The 23717-nt window shown below is 42.8% G+C and overlaps 1 protein-coding gene across 10 annotated transcripts in view; it reads left to right on the top strand.

Annotated features, from left to right (window-relative positions):
- Window positions 1-23717, top strand: part of SEC31A (SEC31 homolog A, COPII coat complex component) — a 78852-nt gene that overhangs the window by 4719 nt on the left and 50416 nt on the right. For all 10 annotated transcript variants that reach the window (XM_043970432.1, XM_043970429.1, XM_043970428.1 and 7 more), the window contains exons 4-12: window positions 829-1027; window positions 5681-5776; window positions 6190-6330; window positions 8771-8913; window positions 15507-15606; window positions 18022-18183; window positions 18362-18514; window positions 22401-22634; window positions 23286-23360. In XM_043970432.1, the coding sequence (XP_043826367.1) occupies window positions 829-1027; window positions 5681-5776; window positions 6190-6330; window positions 8771-8913; window positions 15507-15606; window positions 18022-18183; window positions 18362-18514; window positions 22401-22634; window positions 23286-23360 (1303 nt within the window). The remainder of the gene's footprint in view (window positions 1-828; window positions 1028-5680; window positions 5777-6189; window positions 6331-8770; window positions 8914-15506; window positions 15607-18021; window positions 18184-18361; window positions 18515-22400; window positions 22635-23285; window positions 23361-23717) is intronic.

Raw genomic sequence — 23717 nt, 5'->3', positions numbered from 1 at the left:
GCTTCTCTTTGATCTCTTTAAGGTCTAGGTTAATAGTGGCATTCACCAGGTTAGAGGGTGTGCAGTGTAATAACTTTTGGGGGTGTGGTTCTGTCTTGTTTTCCAGAATGACTGGACCAGCTCACAGCTCCACCAACAGTGTGTGAATGTGTCTGTTTCCCACCTCCTCTCCAGCACTTGTCATTTTATTTCTTGTCAGCTTTGCCAATCTGATAGTTGTTTTTACTTCATATTTCCTGCATTATTGGTGATTTTGAGTATCTTTTCATATGGCTTTGGATAGCTTGGCTTTCCCCCTCATTTAATTCATTTTAGTAACTCAGATTTTACCAACGATATCCTCCCTGGACCCTGTGTTTTAAAAGCTAGGCCACAAGAATGTCAGCATTAGCAATTCCTACTAAACCAGAAAGGTGTTGAGTAAGGAATGATATTGGTGATATCTTTTGTGTCTTTTGTCTGAGTTTGGAGAGAGACTCACCCCTCAGTTCAGCCACATACCCTCTGAAAGACTAAGGGAGAGGTTGTGGTCCGCTTCAGTATAGGGAGTATTATGCTGTATCCTAATATCGTCCATTTGTTTTTCGGGTGCATTAAGCTAACTTTCTAATTTGCTTCTGCAGAAGATAGTTGCGTTCTTTATTTATGGATCAATACACAGGAATGCTGTTTCCCTTTGATGTTTAAATCAGATTGCTAAAGTTGCAATGCTCTACATAAAACTGGATAGCTGGGAAGAGGAGAGAGAAAGGAAAGTGGAACGTGACTTCAGCCTCTTGCATTTTATTTGGCCTATGAGTGTGGTGTTCTGCTTCTTTTGTCTTTCAGGTACCACAAATTGATTTGGGGACCTCATAAGATGGATTCCAAAGGACATCTTTCTGGAGTCTTAATTGCAGGGGGTGAAAACGGCAATATTATTATGTATGATCCTTCCAGAATCATCGCTGGAGACAGTGATGTTGTGATTGCCCAGAACAACAAACACACAGGGCCTGTGAGAGCCTTGGATGTGAATGTTTTCCAGGTTAGATTTGGAAACTTGATCAAACAGATCCTTGGGGCATGTGTTGCTGTGCTTTGAAGCAAGTAGACATGGGGGGGATATCAGTAATCAGTCTGGGAGTTAAAAGCTACACCCCCAAACAGGTGAATGGTATGTGTTACTGAAAAAATGACGAGGAGTGTGGAGGGGGCAGGCTTTTTGCAAAAGACTTAGAACTTCCCCTCTATGTAGAAAACAAGATTGCTTCTTTTATTACTTTGCTATACTTTTTCATGAAAATTTGAATACACAACTTCATCATTTATAGCATGTTGAGATTTTTTTTTTAACCTACATAGAGTAACTCCTACTATCTAGCATGGTCAGTGATTACAGAAGCTGTGCATCAAATTTACCTACTAAAAGAATTTTTTAAAATCTCAAGTAAAAAATATAAAGGGGATAGGCGTGTAATATGTTGCCAAAAGTCACTGAGTTGAAATTCAGGTTCAGAGAGGGAGCTGAGCACACCTGGCCAGGGTGATGATGGGAGAAGTCTGGCTCCCACTTTCAGGGATTCCAGATTGGGCAAGTACCACCTCCCCTCGCCAGCTCCCAGTTTATTACCCTGAGCCCTAGAGTGGAGAATCCCTTATACTCCTACTTGTGACTCAGAGCTTTAGCCTGAGCCCAGGATGTCCAGATTGTCAGGGCAGCTTGAGCTGTGGAGGACCAGGACTGTCCAGGCTCTCTGCTGTGTGAGGGATGCTGATGGCTGACCAGAAGCTGGGCCAGTACACTGAGCTCTCATTGTAACGATCCCCTCCAGGGATGTCACGCTCACCCCTCAGGCTGTCCTGGGTTTTGGCTGACTAGGTGGTGCAGGTGCGCCTGGGCTTGGCTGAGGGCTGGCTCAGTCGTCATGGGCCTCTTGGCTTCTTTCCAGGCTGACTCCATCCCGGTCCCCTTGAGTTTATTCAGTAGGGGGCAGTTGCAGTCTTCCTAGGCCTGAGGATCTAGTGGACCCTGTTGGGGAGGAAGTTGTGCAGTAAGGTTGTGGAGGCACAGTGAACTCTCTTATTCCAGGGATTATTCCATGGACAAGTTATTTCCATTTTTTGACCACAGGCTAGAAGAGGGGTGTTGTGATACTGGTGGTTCCCTAGGCTTGAGTGTTTCCTTTGGAAGGCCAGGGGTGGCAGTGCCTGCCTGGGGGTACACAGTCAGCTTTGTTCCAGGGAGGGGGAAAGGGGAGAAGAGCTGGTGACCCCTTCCCTCTCTAGGACTCATGTACCATGTCACAGGAGGATAGGCTGGTCAGGAGTGGAATGGGCGTGTCCCATAGCCCATTGCTGCCAGGGATTGAGGGTGGTGCTCAATAGTGAGGTCCAAAGTGGCAGAGATGATTGGGTAAGGCCTAACAGGGTCTTCAGTCCCCTTATTCAATCACTCAACTTTAATAGCTAATAATGGTATGTAAAGCACTGTAAGGTTTGCAAAGTGCTTTATACATTATCAAGTCATTTTATCTTCACAATGCCCCCAAGAGGCAGGTGCTGTTAGCCTCATTTTTCAGATGAGGGAACTGAGGCAGATGGAGATTAAGTCATTTGCCAGGGTCATGGAGCTAGTACGTGCAGTAGGATTCAAACTCATGGCTCAGATTCCAGGTTTCAGGCTGGATCGCTTGTACTACCTGGATGCCTGTAATTGATTAAGTATTTATTAAATGCTTGCTTACTATGACTGCCTCGGAAACTGTGGGTTGAGTAATTTAATCCCCCCTGGGCCTCAGGTGCTCTCAGAAACAAGCAGACAGACAGATGATCAATTCCTGAAGTAGAGGGGATTTCCTCCTCTGGGAGTTCCCTGCCCCAAAACAATCTTAGGTCCTGTCCCTTTCCCTTTCTTATGTGCTGAGCTCCTGGGCTACAAAGACAAACCAAGCTGACCTCCCTGCAGGGAGCTTGCATTGATTGGGGGAGACAAAAGAAATGCAGGCTAGGTTTGTGTGTGGTGGGGTGGGGGGAGGCATTAACTGCCAGGGTTTCAGAGTTGGAAGGGACCTTGGGACCTCATTTTTCAGATGAAGAAACTTGAGGGGGAGGTCGAGAGATGGGAGTATGAGTCTGACCCTCTTTTCTTTCCACTGTACCTTGAAGTCACCATTATTAAGAAAGGCCAGGGGGCAGCTAGGTGGCACAGTGGATAAAGTGCCGGCCCGGATTCAGGAGGACCTGAGTTCAAATCCAGCCTCAGATAGTTGATACTTACTAGCTGTGTGACCCTGGGCAAGTCACTTAACCCTCATTGCCCTGCCCCTCCCCCCCCCCAAATATAACAACAACTGAAAAGGCCTTTAGTGGAAAGGTGGTGGTGCTACCATTTCATTTTTTTTTTTTTGGTAAATAATATATTTTTTCCAATTATGTGTAAAGATAGTTTTCAACATTCAATTTTTTAATGAGATTTTGAATTCCAAGTTTTTCTCCTTCCCTTCCCAGGACAGCAAACAGTGTGATACAGGTTATGCATGTTGCATTTGGTTTTTAAGGAAAGGCAGGATTTTAAGAGGTAGAGATAAGAAGAGAGCACGTCCTAGGCAAGGGGGACAGCTGGTCCCAAAGCACGGAGACAGGACATAGAGCATCACGTGTGGAGAACACACGTTTGGCTGCAGACTTCTATGCAGGACCAGAACTAGGAGGGATGTCTACTGTGAGAAGACTGGGTGCCCAGGCCGTGGAGGGCTTTATGCACCAAACAGAATTTGTATCATGAGGACCTCCCTGCCGATCTTAGCAGAGGCTAGGTTGACCACTCGTTGGTACTTGATGATGGGCCTCCCTCTTAGGTGCCGGGTGCGCTTGAGGACCATTAGAGGCTCTTCTGGCTGGGATGTGCTGGTGGCTTGTCGTCCATTTCCTTTTTTTTATTTTTTAAAGTGGGGCAATGAGGGTCACACAGCTAGCAAGTGTCAAGTGTCTGAGGTTGGATTTGAACTCAGGTCCTCCTGAATGCAAGGCCGGTGCTCTATCCACTGCGCTGCCTGTCTACCCCTTGTCGTCCATTTCCTACCTTACTGGTCTCTTGGAGCCTCAGTCTGGGCTGGATCAGATGTGTGTGTGTGTGTGTGGGGGGGGTGTACAGGAGCCCCCTCATTGCTTCCTGGAGTGGCCTTGTCTGATGTTTGAGTCGTGTTTATGAGTTTCATTATGGGAAGGAGGCAGCATGGTTCTGTAGTTTTGCATAAGAGTTTAACAAAAGATCCTAAGTGCTACAATGAACTTACCAGCTCCTGTTGCCACTTGGCCCCAGCTTTGTCAGTCTGCGCTGTCTATGGAGAGGGTTGGTGAAGTGTATCTTAATAGTCTTTGGTTTATAGGATACTAAGTAACAATTCACTGTAATTACATTTTCTGTTGAGAAATTTTTCCCCCCATAACAGCAAGTCATTATAAAACTCTTTGTTTTGAAAGTACCTTTTTTGAAATTAAAAGTGTTTCTTTTTAAGTAACTGCTTTGCTTATTGAAACAGAAAACCCAACTGCTAAACCTCTGGGGGTTGTGGTATCTGTCTAGGAATCTAGACACTTAGTAGTTGTGTGATCCTGGGCAAGTCATTTAACCTGTTTGCCTCTGTTTCCTCAATTGTAAATGAGGTTAACGACAGCACCTACCTCCCATGGTGGTGAGGATCTAATGACATAATTGTTAAACACTTAGCACAGTGCCTGGCGCACACACAGCATTTGTACCCAACAGTTAGTTTCACTGGCAGTGCCTGGCATCTGAGAAGCACCCACCACCACAGACTGCCTTTCTTCCTACCTAGGGCTTTGTTGCGGACTCAGAGTCGTATCTCAGGCTGCAGATTGTCAGGGGAGGAGGAGGTGGCGACTGTGGCTCTCACCTTATTCCGGAAGCCTCATTTTCTTGCAGGGGACATTCTTAGGCTGCATGAAGTGGCCTCCCCTAAAGCAGGCAGCAAGAATGGACCGAGGAGAAGTACAGGGAGATTTAAAGCCTAGTGGTTGTTATAGGCCACACCAGCCGCCTCCTGTAAGCTCTTCGTGCCTTATCTCATTAAGGAATGACCCATCTGACCAACTGTACCTTTTAAGGTGGTTCACTGGGGTGTCAGAGAGGCAGAACTATAGGAGGGAATTTTTCAGGGTGGTGTTTGATGTTAAGGAATGTTCCCACATAGTCTCTTTAAAAAATTGTGAAAAAACACCTGTTGGCATAAAAATGTCATCACTCCCGTAGACACAACACAATACCCAGACACCATTTCCAGTTAATTTGTTATCATGAGGGTCAGTGATGAGAGTTTTATCAGCTGTTCCCAAAGCATTAGTCAGTTTGATTGATTGTATGTTCTTTTTCTTTTCTTTTTTTTTTTTAAGTGAGGCAATTGGGGTTAAGTGACTTGCCCAGGGTCACACAGCTAGTAAGTGTTAAGTGTCTGAGACCGGATTTGAACTCAGGTACTCCTGACTCCAGAGCCGGTGCTCTATCCACTGAGCCACCTAGCTGCCCTGTATGTTCTTTTTCTAAACAGATTTTATGATGAGGAAAGTAGGGACAAGAAATGAAGGGTGGCTGGCTGGTCTCTGGTCCTGTGGCTAGGGGGCAGCGTCATTTCTCATGCCTGTCTTGACAACTGTGTGTGTTGTTTGTTTTACATTGCAGTCTAATCTGGTAGCCTCTGGGGCTAATGAGTCTGAAATCTACATTTGGGATTTAAATAGTTTTGCAACTCCCATGACACCTGGAGTCAAGACACAGGTATTAATTATTATGCTGATTTCTGTTACTGATCGAGAAGGGGCTCTGATGACTTAAAGGTTGGACACATTTAAACTTAATCCACAGGCAACGTGGAATTGTTTGAAATTGTGGCTTGTATATTGTTGACTTTGGTCCCAACAGAACAGGTGTTTATAAATTTACTTAGGTTTGCTTTTGACTACAGTGGCAGGTGTCACAGGAGACAGGGGGCTGGGTTTGGGATGAGCACCGGGTTCAAATTCTGTTATGCCATATGTGAGTTTGGGAAAATCATTTAACCTGTTGCAGCCCCAGGTTCCTCATCTTTGGCAAGAAGGAGGGTGTCGTGGGTGACCTCCCAGAGACTCTTAACTCTGTGGCCTGATCCTCAGCCTGTTTGGAGTGACGGTTTGTTTGTTTTGGTCTTACAGCCCCCAGAAGACATCAGCTGCATTGCCTGGAACAGACAAGTCCAGCACATTCTAGCTTCAGCCAGTCCCAGTGGCCGGGCTACTGTTTGGGACCTTAGAAAAACTGGACCCATCATCAAAGTTAGCGATCACAGTAACAGGGTGAGTGTGGGTTTCATTTGTGAAGAACGTTAAGTTTCCTATCTGTTTGGTATTTGAAGTGTGAAAAGCAGTATGATAGTTTCTGGAAGCCAGAAACACCTGGGGTCAGGCCCCACCTGTGTAATATGATCTGGCTGTGTGACCTTGGATGAGTCCCTTGGCCTCTCAGAGCTCTAGGTAACTTTTTGTTTTTTTTAAACAATAAACATTTTTATTTATAGTTTTGAGTTTTATCCCTCCTCCCCTCTGTCCATCCCCTTCTCCCTGTGGCAGTAAGCAATCATATATGGGTTATACATGTGAAATTATGTAAAACATTGCCATATTAGTCATTTTGTACAAGAAAATTGAATAAAAGAGAAAAAATGAAAGGAAGTGAACAATAGTAGACAACTCTTGAGACTCTTAAGTTGCAGAGGAGATGCTGATCTGCATTGGTAGAAGGAATTTCCTCATCTGGGACTTCCCAGTGCCTGTCTAGTCTGGGTTCAGTCCCTATCCTTCACCTGCTGAGGTATTGGGGTGTTATTGCTTGTTTTATGAAATGGCTGAGTTCCAGAAGCAAATTTGGAAAATTTGCGAAATCCTGTTTTTCCATTAACTTCTGTCTTTGAAGTGGAGAGAGTGCTAGCCTTGAAGTCTGAAAGACCAGGTTCAGATCCTAGCTCAAATGTTGCTCTGTGATCCTTAGCAGGTTAGTTGACTCCCCTGAACCTTAGTTTTCTCATGTGTAGAACAGAGACAGTAATACCTGTGGAATTTCATCTCTCAAAGAGATATGAAGAGATTCAGCATGTATGGAAAGCACTTGTTTGGTGGGAAGAAGGCAGCATAGTTCTGTGTCACTTACCCTTTTTTCCTGCTTGGAGATTTCCTTCCTCTCTGGGTAGCTGCAAAGCTTAGTTTCCCTCCTTTTGGGGCTGGGGGTAAGCATGGAGAGATAGTTACAGTTTTGAATAGACCTGAAAAGCAATATAGCACCCAGCCATTAGGGACAGCCACTTAACACGTGCTAGTACACGGTCAGAAAATTCTTCAAGTTTGAGGCTTTGGAGTGTAGATATAAGAGGCATATTAGGGCCCTACAAACCTGGAAGTGATGTGGAATGAGTTTAATTAAGATTAAATACCTCTGACACCATTGAATAGTTGTTTTTAAAAGTATATAATTCTGTAGTGTTAACCAAGAGCTGTCATATAAAATGCAGGGGGAATCAAGTCTAGAGTAGACATTTCAGCATCTTGTAGAACAAGGAATGCTTCATTATTTCAGGATCTGTGATGTAGTCAATGTGGGTACCTAGCCCACTGATGAAGCTCACAGCCCCTCTGTAACTTGGTAGATGATAATGTTCAAGAGTTGTTGTGGCCCAAACTATTAATCACCCCATGGCCAATTAGCTAGGCTGGGCCTTTGGTGACACATGAATGTTTCATCATTGGGCCCATCTTTGAAACCTGTAGAGCCTGGTGTTACCACCCACGGTCCAGGCGTCATTTGCCAGTCCTTTGGGAACCCAGCCTCACCTCCGTACCAAGAGGACACGGAGAACAGGTAGTCAGATGAAAGATTGTAGCTAAATAAACTATTCTCAATAATAGTTAGTTAATAACCTTTTTCTCAAAGGGATTTATGCCTTGCTCTCCTTTACAAAAGTGTGGAAAAAGTGATTATTGGTCTTCTGCTATCTTCCTTTCTGGAAGTGCTGTAATATCTGGAAAGTTGTTGTTCTTGTTGTTTTATTGTTTGATTTTTTTGAGTTATAAGCAAGCATAGTTTAGTGGATAAAGAGTTGGCCTTGGAGCCAGGAATATCTGGGCAAGTCCCTTAAGTTCTAGGTGTTGGTAGCTCTCTTAATGCTTAATTAAAGATTTGTTGTTGTTTTTTTTTCAGTACTTAAACACCAAGTGAGCATTTCCATACACTTAAAACAGAAAAGAGGGCTATATGTGAAGCTGTGAATCTCTGCTAGGTTCAATTTGCTTTTTACAAAACGTATAGAAGAAGTTCAGATCTGTCTTGCTTATTATCGATGCCTTCCAGCTTTCCTTCTGTTATATTCTGTATATTTTTAAAAATGTCTCAGACTGTAGGTTGCAGACAGGGCTAATCTGCACAGGCGGAGGGAATGGAAGTGAGACATCTCAGGTCCAGTTCCTCACTTGGTGGTATCAGGAAAATTGATTTGGGCCAAAAATTCTGGAACAGCTTGCTAAGTATCACAGAGATTCAGTGAAAGCACCAGGAATTAATCTCTCTGATACGTAATAAAACTTCTAATAACTGGAAAAAGAAGGTAGAGTTTTCTATGTACAGATTAGGCCTGAGCTAATGGATTCATTTTGATTAATATATGCTAATGAAGAAATATTCTTACTTCTGTGATGATTTTTTTTTCTGTGATGCATTATTGTTGGTTCTATAATTATATACCTACAGATGCACTGTTCGGGATTGGCTTGGCATCCTGATGTTGCCACCCAAATGGTTCTTGCTTCTGAAGATGACAGATTACCTGTGATTCAGATGTGGGATCTTCGGTTTGCTTCCTCCCCACTCCGTGTTTTAGAAAACCATGCAAGGTAGGGGGTGTGTGTGTGTGTAAAGTTTATTTAAAATGACTTTTAAAAAATTTTGAGTTCCAGATTCTCTCCCTGCATGTAATTTGATATGTTAAACGTCTGAAGTCATGCAAAATACATTTCTATATTAGTCATGTTGCAAAAGAAAATAGACAAAAAATATCAAGAAAAATAAAGTTTAAAAACGTATGCTTCAGGGGGCGGCTAGGTGGCGCAGTGGATAGAGCACCGGCCCTGGATTCAGGAGTACCTGAGTTCAAATCCGGCTTCAGACACTTAACACTTACTAGCTGTGTGACCCTGGGCAAGTCACTTAACCCCAATTGCCTCACTAAAAAAAACCCAAAAAAACCAAAAAAAACGTATGCTTCAGTGCACATTCAATGTTCATTAGTTCCCTCTGGAGGTGGATAGTATTTTTCATTATGTGTCCTTTGGAATTGTCTTGGATCATTGTATCAGTCAGAGTAGCTGAGTCTTTCCCAGTTGATCATCCTTACAATATTGCTGTTACTGTGTAGTATGTTCATTTAGCACTTTTGATACCAATAATCCTCTTAAGTTATTTAAATTTTGAAACTGAAAAAAACAAACAAACCCTTTTTTGGAGATATTAAACACTCTTTTCTCTACTAGAACTTTGTTTTTAAGAGGCTCTCCGATTTCTCTTTGGTTCATTTCTGTGCTTTGGTTTTGATCGACTTCTTTCTCCTGTGGCTAATCTCTGCTCAGACCATCTGCAGGTTCCAGCTCTCTTCAGTTTGGGTTTTGGATTGGATGGAGGGTATAGAGCCAAGTCTCTTTGGTTTTCCTTATCATTTTTTTTTTCTGGTGCAATTTTAGAGATTTTCTTGAGTGTTTGTGGGAGATCTGGGTCCCTCTAGGTCTTATCATATTGCAATCTTAATGTCCTGTTGCTACCTTCTATTAAGAAAGATGGAATTAGGCTTTCATGGGAAAGGAAACTGGGTGAAGGACTTTGCTAGCAATTCACCTGCCACTGTAAAGGGCTTGAGCCAGTTCTGGAACTTACTTGGAACCTCTGTTTTCCAAGTTTTGCAGAGAAGCCAGAGTTCGAGGTAGCTTTTTTTACATGAACACTATGCAGATGTTCAGTTCTTGCTTGTTTGATCCAACTTGTCCTTTTATTGGATTGTCCTTGGTTTGGAAATACAGACCAGAGATTTTTTTGCAGCTTCCTTTTTGTGGGGGTCTCTCAGGCTTTTGAATGTTGATCTTTTGCCCTCTTTCTAGTCACCCGGATTTACAGTTCTTGTTTCCTTACTCTCCCTTCATCCCATCTACCCAGGTAGTGGTTAAATCCCGTCATTCCTTCAGCCACGGTTTCTCTCCTTTCTGCTATGCTCATGATCACGGTTCAGGTCCTCTTCATCCTTGCTCCACCTTTCAAACAGTTGCTAAAGTGATTTTCCTAAAGTGGGCTCCTCATCACACAGCTCCTCTCTTCAGTAAGCCTCAGTGGGTCCCTCTTAGCTCTAAGCATTTTTGTTTTGATCTTAAAATGCTTGATAACCTGATTCCAACCTCCTTTTCTAACCTTATCATTTAGCCCTGAACCCTCTTATGGTCCTTGGGCTAACAGCACGCTGTCTCCTGACTGTGGCACAATCTCCCATCCCTGAATGCTCTGCTACTCCTCTCAACTCACTCAGGCAACAGCTACACAAAGCCCCCTCCCCCTCAGCCCTTCCTCCTAATCGACTTGTATATGATCATTTCTGTTCCTGTCTGACCTAAGGCAGGCATCATTTTTGTCTTCTTTTTGCCACTGCTGGCCCAGTGAAGTCAGTGATGGGTTGTTGATTGGTAGGGGCTTTTAAATTTTGTTCTTTTTCTTGCTTTGACTTCTTTGTCTTTATCTTTGGTCTCTCCATTTTTAATGTTGTTTAAGGGTATACAGGATTTTCTGGTGTCTTTTGGTTTTCTGAATTCCATTTCTCATGTTTCTTTTGTTGTTGCCCTTACCCAGGGGATGAGGTGTTCATATTTCCTGCTGTCCTTCCCGGCTAGAGATGGATGTAATCTTCCCAGGTGTGCACTAGTTTTCTCAAATTCTTGCTCCGGTCCCTTATGATACCCATACTTAGTAGTATTCCTGGGTATCTTAAACTTGACTCTTGGAGGCCTTTCTGTGGCAACACTTGGAGCAAATGCTGCCTCATACGGCCCCTGAAATGTTTGTGTTCTCAGGTATTTTAGAAGAGTGTGTTTGTTCATGATGGTTGTAGCTGAGAGCAGGCTTTTGAGTAGAGTAGTTAGGCTATTGGATTTGTGCCATCAAGCCCCCGAAAGGCTTTGAAAAGACATTCTCCAGGTGCCTATTTCCTTTTCAGAATCATTCAGACCACTGGCATTTCCCCATCTAGTTTATGTTTAGATAGCACTTTGGGAGCGTCATTCAGCAAGCCCTCATTGATTGCTTCCTGTGTACCTGCCACTCTTCTTAGCTTTGGGAATACAAGTCAGATCCTAACAAAAGTGCCTGCCCTCACGGAGCCTGGCTTCTAATGGGGGAAGACAGTACATAAAAAGGAGCCGATGGTGGGCTGGAGGAAGTAAGGGCTCCCAGGAAGACATCTTTAGCCTAGACCTCCCCGATTGGAAGTTCTAGGAGGAAACGACCGGTCACAAGGTGGGACTTTGGGGGAGGAGATTACTTCTCTTGTTTTAATTAAGTGTAGAGTTTTAGTATTTTCAGGTTCTTAAGATTTCCATTAGCGCCCTATTCTCCACTCCTATTTTATCTAATCTTGACTTGGGTAGGAAGTTATTTATTGTAATTGATCTATAGTCTGTTGTTCTCTGGCCTGTAGCTCAGGGCGTCATTGACAGAAAGCCGTGTGACATTCCTCCCCACAAGTGTTGAGAGCCGTTTCCAGTTTTTGTGATGTTGTATCGGTGCATGTACAAAAGCTTTTGTGTCTTCAGTTCATCTTATGTGGACTCGTTGGTGCTACTCTAGGGGGCAGTGCCATTTGCATGAAAGCATCTCCAACAGGCCAGGCTGCTGGTGTTTGTGTTTTCTTCTGGTGTCTTGCCATCATGCGGTGCTGGAACACAAAGAAGGGCCCCTTGGTCTGCTGGCTTCTGCCAGAAGCTCACCCTCGCTGACGTGTCAGATGTAGCCAGTTTGTAACGCTGGCATGCCCATCTGTTTCTTAGATACACAGGAGCAGGGGCAGCACACTGGCCATGGTGGTGACCCCATCTGTCCTACTGTGGGGGCAGAGGTGACTTCCCTTTGAGGATTCTTGCCAAGTTTTCCCAGTCTCTAGGGCTCAGAGTCTGTGCTAGAAATCGTTTTTGCATGACATTCCCTTACTTTAAAAAGAAATTATATTTTATTTTTCAATAGATCAAGTCTGCCTTCCTCTTACTTCCCTTCAAAAAACCAAGACATTTGCAAAAAATAAGGATAATAAAGAAAAAAAAATCCTGCATTGACCATGTCCAAAAATATATGTTTCAAGCTACACTGTGCTTCCCTTACCTCTCTGTCAGGCGGTGGAGAGCATGTTTCATCTTGATTCCTCTGGAATCACGTTGGGTCATTGTGTTGAATAGAGTTCTTAAGTCTTTCAAAATTGTTTGTCTTTCCATGATTGTTGTCATTATATAAATTATCCTCCTTGTTCTGTTCCCTTTACTTTGTGTCAGTTCATAAAAACTTCCCAGGTTTCTCTGAAACTATTCCCTTAATTTCTTATAGCACTCTGATAAGTGCTATAAGTGTCCAGTTCTTTGCCATCACAAAAAGAGCTGCTAGAAATATTTATGTACAAATAGCCCTTTTCCTCTTTGTTTGATGTCTTTGATGTATGGGCCTTCTAGTGGTATCATGGGGTCAAAGGGGATGCAGTTTAATAACTTTTGGAGGCATGACTCTATCTTGCTTTGCAGAGTAACTGGACCAGTTCACAGTTTCACCAACAGTACATTAATGTCCTTCCCACTCCAGCCTTTGCAGTTTGTCATTTTCCTTTTTTTGTCAACATTATCAGTCTGGGTATGATTTAATTTGTATGTCTGTAATCATTAGTGATTTGGAACATTTTTTTGTGACTCTTGATAGCTTAGATTTCTTTCTCTGAAAGCTTTCTATTCATATCCCTTGACCATTTATCAATTAGGGAATGGCTCTTATTGTTAAACAGTTGAATCAGTTCCTTATATGTTAGAGAAATGAAACTTTTATTTCAGAAGTTTGCTACATATATTTTTTTTGGGGGGGATTTCATGTCTTTCTAAATTCATATAATCAGAGTTATCTAGTTTATTTTCTATATTTGCCTCTCTTGTTTGGTTTAGAACAAAGCTTCTTAAACTGTGGGTTGTGACCCTATATGGGGTTGTATGATTGAATGTGGGAGAGTCACAAAAAATTTGGTAACAGTAAAAGGTTATGTATGCCTATTTTTTATACCTATATACTAAGGGCCATATAAAAGTTTTTATGGTGAAAAGGTGTTGAAATTGGAAAAAGTTTAGGAAGCTCTGGTTTAGAATACATCTAGAGTTGAAGTACCTTAGTCCTGGGGTCAAGATGGGGAAAAAAGGAGAGGGCAGGGGGTGCCTGGGAAAGAATTAAGTGATTTGAGGTCATTATGAGAAGAAAAAATAGGATTTGGGGTTACAAGGCAAGAGGAGGAGTTGAAATGACACCAAAGTGTGGTCAGATATCAGAATTTAAGAGTTCATGAACATGGAAGTGGTGCATTTGTGTGTAATGGCAAGATCTAGGGTGTGACCCTCTCTGTGCGAAGCTAAGGTGGGCTGGAGGAAACATCTTGGGAAATCCTGTTATTGTGTTCTGCTGTGTATGTGGAAACATCCACTTTATTTGGTGTTTATTAAGTTCAGAAAACATAATACATTTTTAAAGTTACATCTTCTACTCCATAGCCAGCCATGATCAGCTTATTTTCTAATTTTTTTTATTACATACTTTTTAATATCAATACCACTTACCTGTTTAAAATTTATTGTAGGGGCAGTTAGGTGGTGCAGTGGATAAAGCACCAGCCCTGGATTCAGGAGGACTTGAATTCAAAGCTGGCCTCAGACACTTGACATTTACTAGCTGTGTGACCATGGACAAGTCACCTAACCCTCATTGCCCTGCAAAAAAAGAAAGAAAGAAAGAAAGGGGTGGGGGGAGCAGTTTCATAGAATTTCATTGTAAAGTTTATTGTAGAATGTGGTATAAGTTGTTGGTCCAAGCCTAATTCATGCCACTTTTCCCAGAGTTTTTTTTTGTTTGTTTTTTATTTTTTTTTAGTGAGGCAGTTGGGGTTAAACGACTTGCCCAGGGTCACACAGCTAGTAAGTGTTAAGTATCTGAGGTCAGATTTGAACTCAGGTCCTCCTGAATCCAGGGCCGGTGCTCTATCCACTGCGCCATCTAGCTGCCTGTTTTTGGTTTTTTTTAACCCATATGTAGTTCTTTCCTAAGTAATTTATGTTTGCCAATTTTATTGAACACTGGGTTATTGAGTTCCAATTTTTAAAAAAAATTCTCTGTGGCCTAGTCTGTTCCATTGATCTGCCTCTTTATTTTCTAACCAGTGTCAAATGGTTTGGATGACCACTGCTTTCTACTATAATTGGAGGTCAGGAATTTCTGTTTCTACTTCATCCCTGCCTTTTTACATCATTTCCCTTGATAATCTAGATCTTTTATTTTTCTGAATGAATTATTTTATCAAGTTCTATAAAATATCCCTTTGATAATTTGATTGGTATAGCATTTCAGGTGTAAATAACCTTTGGTGATACTGTCATTTATATTTTGTTGCCGTGGCTCAGCTGTGAGCATGCTACTAGTCCTCCAGCTAGTTAAGCTGTTCTTTGTTTTTGTAGGGAGCACTTGGGAATTGACAGCTGCTTTTGATTGCTCTTGCTTTGTGCTTATTTATTCTGTTCCAGTTTTCTGTTTTTTCCGTGGTAGACAGCTTTCCTTTAGGAGTTTGGTGATAGAGAAAGAAGAGCTATTGGATGTGAGCTTAATGATTATCAGGGAATGGTGAGGGCATCAGAAATGGGGCTAGAAGGAGCTGAAGAAGGTATCCTTGTTGGAAGCACACTGGCCTTTGAAGCTGAGTGCCTGCATTCAAATCCTGCCTTAACTGTTTACCACCTGCTTGGTTTTGGTCAAATCTCTGGCTTTCCCAGGGGCTTGGTTTGTCATCTTTAAAGGAAGGGATGGTTTCTGATGTTCCTTCCATCTATTGGCTTGTGAGCCCATAAAGAGCTAATAGATGGGGAGAGATCGAAAATGAATGAAATGGGGAAGGAGGAATTTTAGTGGCACACTCCTAGAGGATACCAGAAGAAATGGGATCCTGGGAACAAGTAGAGGGGGCAGCCTTGAATGGAACTGTCTTTTGTCTGAGATTAGAGCAAGTAAATGGAGAAAGTGGAATGATAGGAAGGGATTTTGAGATGTCTCTGGAAGGAAAAAAATTCATTATTTTGTACAGATAAGAGTTAGGAAAATAGTTGATTTTTTTCTCTGAAATACTTGGTCTAATGACACTTAAAATTTTCTTCTTTCACCTTCCATCTCTCTCCAGAGGAATCCTGGCCATTGCCTGGAGCATGGCAGATCCTGAGTTATTGCTGAGCTGTGGAAAAGATGCCAAGATTCTCTGCTGCAACCCCAACACAGGAGAGGTATGCAGGGGGAGTGGTGTTTTTCAGCTTTCACTCTCCAAGGTAGTGGCATTTTGTTACATTCTCTCTAAAGGAGAAATTCCTGAGACTGATTATTTTGTGATTGACAATGAAGGGTAATGTAGAGGTATTTTTTTTTATATTCAAGAAAAATTTTCTCATTAATATTATGTGGGCCTAATGTTTAACTTAGAACCTAAAATAATATATAGAACAACTCATTGTTCTTAAATCTTGTTAAATTGTTTTGTTCTTATTGATCTTACTAAAGATTAGTTAATGTAGCACCAAATTACTAATAAAATAAGTACTCCCTTTATAATAAGGCTGTGAGACCAATTTCCGTCACATTCTTCACATTTATATCACAGGCATTAGGTATCCAGTATAACATTATTTTTCAAAGTCAGTTTTAAAATTTGTTTTGAAGAGTTCATCGCTTTATAAATTACTTACAAATTGTCTTATCAACTTAGTTTTTTTTTTTAAAGGCTATATATACCTTCCTTGATTTAAAAAGACACACTTAGGACAAAGATCTATCCATCCTTGACTAGTTTGTATCAATTATACACGTGGCATCGCTCAGTTGAGAAGTAGTTACTAAACGTACCTGGTAGTAACGTGGCCTGCTGTGGTGGATGTAACAACGAACCATTGACTCCTCGTGGGGCCTGAGGAAGGAAACCCTTGTCCAGGCCTAGTCATGGATGGGTGAGAGGGAGATGGGATTCATCAGATATAGAAGATGAAGCGCCTTGAGGTTCTCAGCTTTTAAATTCCATGTAAATACAATCGATTTTCATTTTTTACTTGCCTGTGGTAAAAGGCTAAGATTACTTTTAAGATGATTAATATAAAGTAATAATAGCTAGCATTTATGTAACCCTTAAAGCTTTGCAAAATGCTTTCCATGTTATTTTATCCTCCAAACAACTCAGGGAGGTAGGTGCTCTTATTATCCCTATTCTACAGATGTTGAAACTGAGGCTGAAAGAAGCTAAATTACTTTTCCAGGGTCACACAGATAGTAGAAGAGGCAGGCTTTAAACTCAGCTTATGCTAATTCCAAGTCTATCCAGGACTATCTACTGCTCCACTCAACTGCCTTATTATTACCATTATTAATGGAAGTTTTTAATAGTACTAATATTTGTTTTTCTTTTCTGATAGCCTCTCTCTGATGTCATCTCTGTTGAGAAGCCTCATCAATTTTTGTTTTTACCAAATTAATATTTCTAATATTAATAATGGCTTTATAGTAAATATATGGTGGAATATAGTAAGTAAATGGTGGAATAATAGTAGAAATAGCCCCATTGGATTTTAACTCCATGTTGTTAATATCAAAACAGGTTATTTGTCTATATGATTTCTAATTTGGGAATTTTTGTGTGAAGCAGAAATCCATATAGAATAAAATAAAACACTTTAGATGGCGGGGAGGGGAGTGGAGGTTGGAGGTAGAGTAGATTTCTGAAATCACATTAAATTTTGCCGGACTAAATCCTGTAAAATCCCAATCCTTTGCTTCGTTCCCAAGAAAATTTAGATATGGAGAGAACAATTTGATTGTTACAGTATAACTTGATAATGTGACATATACTATCATTAAGACCACCAGTTCACTCCTGAGGAAATTAGAACGATACTGTGGATATGGACATGATTTTAAATGGTTATAAATAGTTCTTTGTCATGTCCAACACAAAAGATGTGCAGTTTCTTTTAAACTTTGAAGAACTCTGTGTACCTAGTCCCATGGAGAGCAGTGACTGTAACATTGGTTTGAATTGGCAGTATAGGTGACATGAGAAAGCTTTTATGACCCGCTCTTTCCTGCATTCTTTTCTTGCTCTCCTTTCTAGGAGCCCAATATTTGTCAGACAGATTATAGTATCATTGTATGTCTTGAATGAGGGAAGGAAGTACAGAAATGCATATAATTCTCTTACTTCACAAGTAGAAGATTCTCAGACTTGGGTTTTTAAAAATCTCTTTTTGTTGTTGTTCATTGCTTGAGATTATTTTTAAGAATAAATAATCTCAAATCTAAATAAGATTGATGTCATGTTGACAAATAAAAGCCAAGGTGGGCTTATAATCATATTCCTACTATATTATGTAATTTTTTTCTTTTTTACTCTCAACTCCTATAAATAAATGCTGAAAGCATTCTGTTTTTGAAATGCACCTAAGTACACTGTTAATTTTTATGTAGAGACTGCTTTCCTTGTCTTTTTCCTGGAATACTTGTACATTAGTTATTTTAGCACTGAATATGATCTGTATGGCATTTCCAAGGACTTAGTTGAGACTTTCTAAACCAGTGTGTTATTTGTTTGCTGGCTGGGCCTGGTGAGAAAGTGATAATAATGTTTCTTGATTTTGGGGGGTGTTGGGGTCTTGGTCTAGGTGCTATATGAACTTCCCACCAACACTCAGTGGTGCTTCGATATTCAGTGGTGTCCCCGAAACCCAGCCCTCCTCTCAGCTGCTTCCTTTGACGGACGCATCAGTGTTTACTCCATCATGGGAGGAAGTTCCGATGGCCTGCGGCAGAAGCAGGTAGACAAGGTATGAGAAGCTTGGAGTTCCATTCCCGTCGAGGAGATTCCAAACCACTGGGATTGAAAACCTCAAACTCGACAGTGCTGCTGCTGCAGGACTGCCGCATGTTCTTCTGTATCGCAGAGAATGTCTGAAGCTTCGCAGAAAGCAGTTTTCACATTATTTTACCTTCTTTTTCTTTAAGCTCTCATCATCTTTCGGGAACCTCGATCCCTTTGGCACAGGGCAGCCCCTCCCTCCTCTTCGACTTCCTCAGCAAAGTGCTCCGCAGACCGTGGTGCTGCCTTTGAAGAAGCCGCCAAAGTGGATCCGCAGGCCTGTGGGGGCTTCATTTTCGGTATGTTGGTTGTGCTTACACGGGCTGTCTGGTGGTCAGGTCGTCAAGGGATTTTTCTCAGCAGGGTGTCCTTTCAAGGTGGAGATGGTGCAGCTTTTCAGAGTTGTGTGATTTCAGTATAACCCAGGGACTGGGATGGTTGACGGGACTTGAGAGGGAAGGAACGTAGGAAACCAGGGCACAGGGAGGGATGTGTGCTGAGGGCCAGTTCACCAGTGACCCTGGAGTCCATGGGTTGGGCATCTCTGGCCAGTGTTGAGAAGAAGAAATTCGTTGTAAGGAGTCCAGTGCCAGATTCCTTTTGACCTGCTTTGTGATTCTGAGTTCAGCTTCTGTAAAATCCCATCGGAAACTTCTTCACTCTGCCAGAGGTTATGCTATAGATCCAACCATGTGTCATGTGGATTTTTAGGGGAGCGCTAGAAGTAATGTAGTTACAGGGGATCCTCGGTCCTCTGACCCGGGGTCCCATAATGTTAGCTCCTCATGCAGTTCGGCTCCACTTGTATGCCTTTAGTGTGTGTGAAGCTGGACTCTGCCACCTTCTCCCCCAGACCAGCTCCCCTCAGGACATCCCGGGGACCCCAGTGTCAGCACAGTGTGTGGCACGGAGCAAGTGCTGAAGAAACCCTTCCTGACCTGTTAGCAGCGGGGCTCTGTTTCTAGTTACTTCGGTCCTCAAAACCTCGATGCCCATTCCTCCTGCCTGCAGTTCATTATTGACCAGGTCGCAGTGATTTGTAATCTTGTCCATGCCTCCTCCTTTCTGCTCTCCCTCTACGCGCCCGCCGCATCCTCGTTCAGGCTCACTTGTGCTCATTGTTGGGTCCCCACAGTCTCTTTCCTTGTTTGTTTTCATGCTTCACAGCAGCCTGATTGTCTTGTTGAAAACACCCTAAAATACACTTCATGGATCATCTCACTTACTTGTTCTAAATGTACAGGACAACCTGCCGTGTCACAGTGTTGGGGATCATCTAGTTCAACCCATGCCTGAAAAAATGGCCCCTGAGAAGGAGCCGTCAGCCTCTGTTTGAAGCTGTCTCATGATGGAAGCCCCTAGCTCCCGAGGCCACTGGCTCCACTTGGGGAGAGGCCTAGTTCTTAGGCAGGTCCTCCTTACACCAAGCCCAAATATTGCTTCCAGCTCTGTCCTGGGGGCTGGATGGGCCAGGCCCAATCCTCCTTCCGCACAGTGGCCCTTCACGGCTTTACACGCTGACCCTACCCTTCCAGCCTTATATGTCACTCCCCTTCACATGCTCCAGCCTTCCGGTGGCTCCTCAGTGAAGGCCGTGAGGGTGCCATGGTGCACAGAGCGCTGTGCTGGAGTCAGGAAGAGCTGCGTTCCGGTCAAGCCTCAGACACCTGCTGGGACACCGGGCAAGGGACTTGACCTCTGTTTGTCTCAGTCTTCTCCTCTGTAAAGTGGGGATGATAATAGCACCTACCTCCTAGCATTGCTGGGATAAAATGAGACGCTATTTGTAAAGGCCAGAGCACAGCGCCTGGTGCACAGTAGGTACTGTGTAAACTGTTGCTATTCTTCCTCCTGTCTCCTATCTTCATTTCTTTGTGTTAGCTGTCCACCATACCTGGAACTTACCACTCCCCATCTTCCCCCATGACATCTTGGAACCCCTGTTGTCTTTGAAGACTCGGCACAAATACCAGTTTCTGCATGATGCCTTTATAGGTGCCCTCAGATGTTTTGTCCTTCCCTCCGCTCTTCAGGTTAGCTTGTCTGCTTGATGTTTTGTAGAAATCTCTCACGTTGTCCCCTCAAAAAGAATGGAAGGTCCTCGAGGGTGGGCTCAGTCAACTGTTTTTGTCTTTGTCTCCGCAGTGTCTCTGACAGTCTGGGGCACACGGTGGGTGTTTACTAAATGTATCTTGAGAGTGATCACTGTCTGATCCCAAACTGTTCTTCCAACCTTCTTTCCCACTGTTCCCTCCCTGGTCACACTGAATGGCCTTGAAAACACTGCCCCTCTTTGTAGACTTTGCTCGTGCCTCTCCTTCTTCCAAAAGTGCCTTCCTAGTAATAACTGACATAGCACTTACTCCCATCCTTTCCCCACTTGGCAGAATCTTTATCCTTCTAAATTTCGCTTTTAAGCCCTGTTACTTTTTTGAAGTTTTCCCTGAATGGCTCGTCACAGGGATCTTTTCCCTCCAAACCCCTGTACTTGTAGGGATGGTCAAGAAGACCCTTTCTTCAGGGAGAAGCCATGCCAGATTCCTCTCATTGCCTGTTTGGACAGGATTACTAATCTGGATGACCAATCCAAATTATCTGCATTCTGCAGATAACATTTGCCTAGATTTTGACAAAGCAGCTGGGAAATGTTTTTCATACTATTTTGGTGAGAAAGGTATGAACTTAGATGGAATAGTGAAGTCAGATCGAGTCCTTACTAAGCACCTCCTATATGCCAGCTAAGGGCTCAGAATACAAAGAATAGAAAAAACTGAAACGTGAGACAATACAAATCGGATGAATTTGGAGCTGGTTGAATGGCCAGACTCAGTTTTGTCTTTAATGGCCCAGTGTGAGCCTGGCAAGAGGTTGTGAGAAGGCAGGAGTGCCCCCTGGAGCTGAGTGTGGCTTCTGTGTTTCTCAGGTTTGTGTTGGTGACTTGCCTAAAGACCCAGATGAGATGCTAGTCCCAGTGCTTTGTGTAATCCAAAGCTGGTAGGTGACTACTCACCCACCGATGGTCAAGATCGGAGAAGTTCTTTGTAGGCTGTCGTACTGGGATAATTCTCATCAGATGAAATTCAGTAGGGAGAAATGTAAAATTCTAGACTTGGGTTCAGAAAAGTAACTCTACAGCCCTGGCTGGGATGGCTGAGACAGCAGTGTGACCAAGAAAAGATCTGGGGTTTCAGGGAATTGCGGTGAGCTCAGTGTGGGGCAGTTGAGCAGGGGCTGCTCCCAAAGCCAGGGCCGGCCGGAGCCTTGTGAGGAGCAGTCGTTGTGCCTCTGGGCTGTGCTGTGGTCAAGGGCCACACATGGAGAAGGACAATGACAGAGCGGAGCACACCCAGAGCAAAGCAGCCAGGATAGGAAGGGTCTCACGGGTGTGTCATGAGCATAAGTTGGGGAACTGGAGAGGGCCAGGCCAGGCCAGAGCAAAGAAGGCTCAGAGGGGCATGATAGCCATAGTGAGCCCTGAAGGACTATTCTGTGTGTGAGGAGAGAAGCCGTCAAGGGCAGAGCCAGGAGCAGTGCGGGAAGACCTGATGTCTGGACGTTGTCCGCAGAGGCGGGCTGCCCACTTGTCCGGTGGGGCCTGGTTAGACCAATGGCTCTGAAGGGCTTTTCCCAATCTAAGACAGCCCTGGATGAGTGTTTCCTAGTCTTCACTTTTCTCTTTGTATGAGGCCCTGAGAAAGAGACCACATCTGTGTTCTAGGCCCATGTTGGGTTGTCAGTTCATATGTTTTTTGATGATCTACGTTTGTGTGAAGAGCTTTGTAATCCTGGTTGTAGGAATGATTACATTAATAAACAGATTTTGATGTGTTTCCTGCTCTCCTGGCACTCAGAAGTTTAGTGTTAGTCTAAATTGTCTGAGCTCAAAAATAAAATAAAATAGGAGGCAGCTAGGTGGCACAGTAGATAAAGCACTGGCCCTGGATTCAGGAGGACCTGAGTTTAAATCCAGCCTCAGACACTTGACACTTACTAGCCGTGTGACCCTGGGCAAGTCACTTAACCCTCACTGCCCTGCAAAAAATAAAAATAAAATAAAATAAATTGTCTGAGCTCCATGTTGGTATATTTACATGACCAAAGTTCTTGCCACCCTGCTAGGAAATGATTATAGCTTTTTTTTATTGTGGGTGCTTATGCACATTATTTTTCCTGGTCCTTTTATAGTTTGGAGGCAAGTTGGTGACATTTGAGAGCATGAAGCCGCAGCCCGGAGCGGAGCAGCAGCAGCTTCAGCGCCACCAGGTGCATGTCAGCCAGGTTGTCACAGAGAAGGAATTCCTCTTGCGCTCCGATCATCTCCAGCAGGTTGTACAGTCACAGGGCTTTGTCAGCTACTGCCAGAAGAAAATCGAGGCTTCACAGACTGACTTTGAGAAAAACGTCTGGTCTTTTTTGAAGGTAAAACTTGCCGGGTGGCTCATTCTCCCCCCTCTCCAGGTAGCTGATTGCTGGTGACCTTGAGCACACCCATTGACTTTCCCCTTCCGCCTTCCTCTTAGCTGTTCAATAAGGTTCTCCAAGGTTTCAAATACATCCCAAAAGTTTTAGGAACCTCATGGGTAACTCTCAGAACTTTAAGGGGATCTCTCCAGAGTGTGGGTGATAAGAATTCTGCTTTGCATTTTTTGGGGAGATTTACTTAGTTCCGTATTGAATGGGGACAGAAGAGGTGGTTCAAGATGTAATTCTACAGTTGTACTTTTTTGGGTATTTTGTCAGATATCTTAGAAAATGCTTTGCTTAACTGGGACATCTCTATAGATGTTGTACCAGCAATTTTTTTGGGGGGAGGGGGCTGTTTATTTGAATCTTATTCAAATTTAATTATCTTCCCTGAAGTGCCTACTTTCCTTAAGCCTGATTAATAGTTCCTTAACGGATGTGTGTATTTGATAAAGAGATTAAAAAAAAATTAATGACGGCCTTTGTTTATTTATTACAGTTGATTTTAGACAGTTCAAAAGATGTCATGTGACATTAGATTGACTTTCATGAAAACAAAGATTTTTAAAGACTGATTTTAATTTGATGTGTTTTGTTTCTTCAAAGGTAAATTTTGAAGATGATTCTCGTGGAAAATACCTTGAACTTTTGGGATACAGGAAAGAAGACCTGGGAAAAAAGGTATATATAATAAAAAAGTTTAAAAAGATGTAATTATGCATATGTAACATATAAGTCATAGAGAGTTTTGTTCTATAATACTGTGATTTATTACTGTCAAGCAAAGCACAAATCAGAAGTCTCTTTACTAATGGTATCTGATACCAACTATCATAGAGAGACTATCCAGTGGAGAGTCCAAACAAAGGAGGGGTTTCCAGAAAGGTTGTAGTCCTCCTGTTTGCAGATAAGATTAGTCTGATTGTTTCAACCCTTTAAACACTGCAGAACTTCTCCTAAATATGATCTGTGATCCTTCATAAGAGTTCAGACCCGACTCTCCAGAATGGAAAAAACAAGTGAATGAATGGACATGCA

This window comes from Dromiciops gliroides, chromosome 6 (assembly GCF_019393635.1).
Source record: "Dromiciops gliroides isolate mDroGli1 chromosome 6, mDroGli1.pri, whole genome shotgun sequence".
Lineage (NCBI taxonomy): Eukaryota > Metazoa > Chordata > Mammalia > Microbiotheria > Microbiotheriidae > Dromiciops > Dromiciops gliroides.
This window is presented reverse-complemented; position numbering and strand designations above follow the sequence as displayed.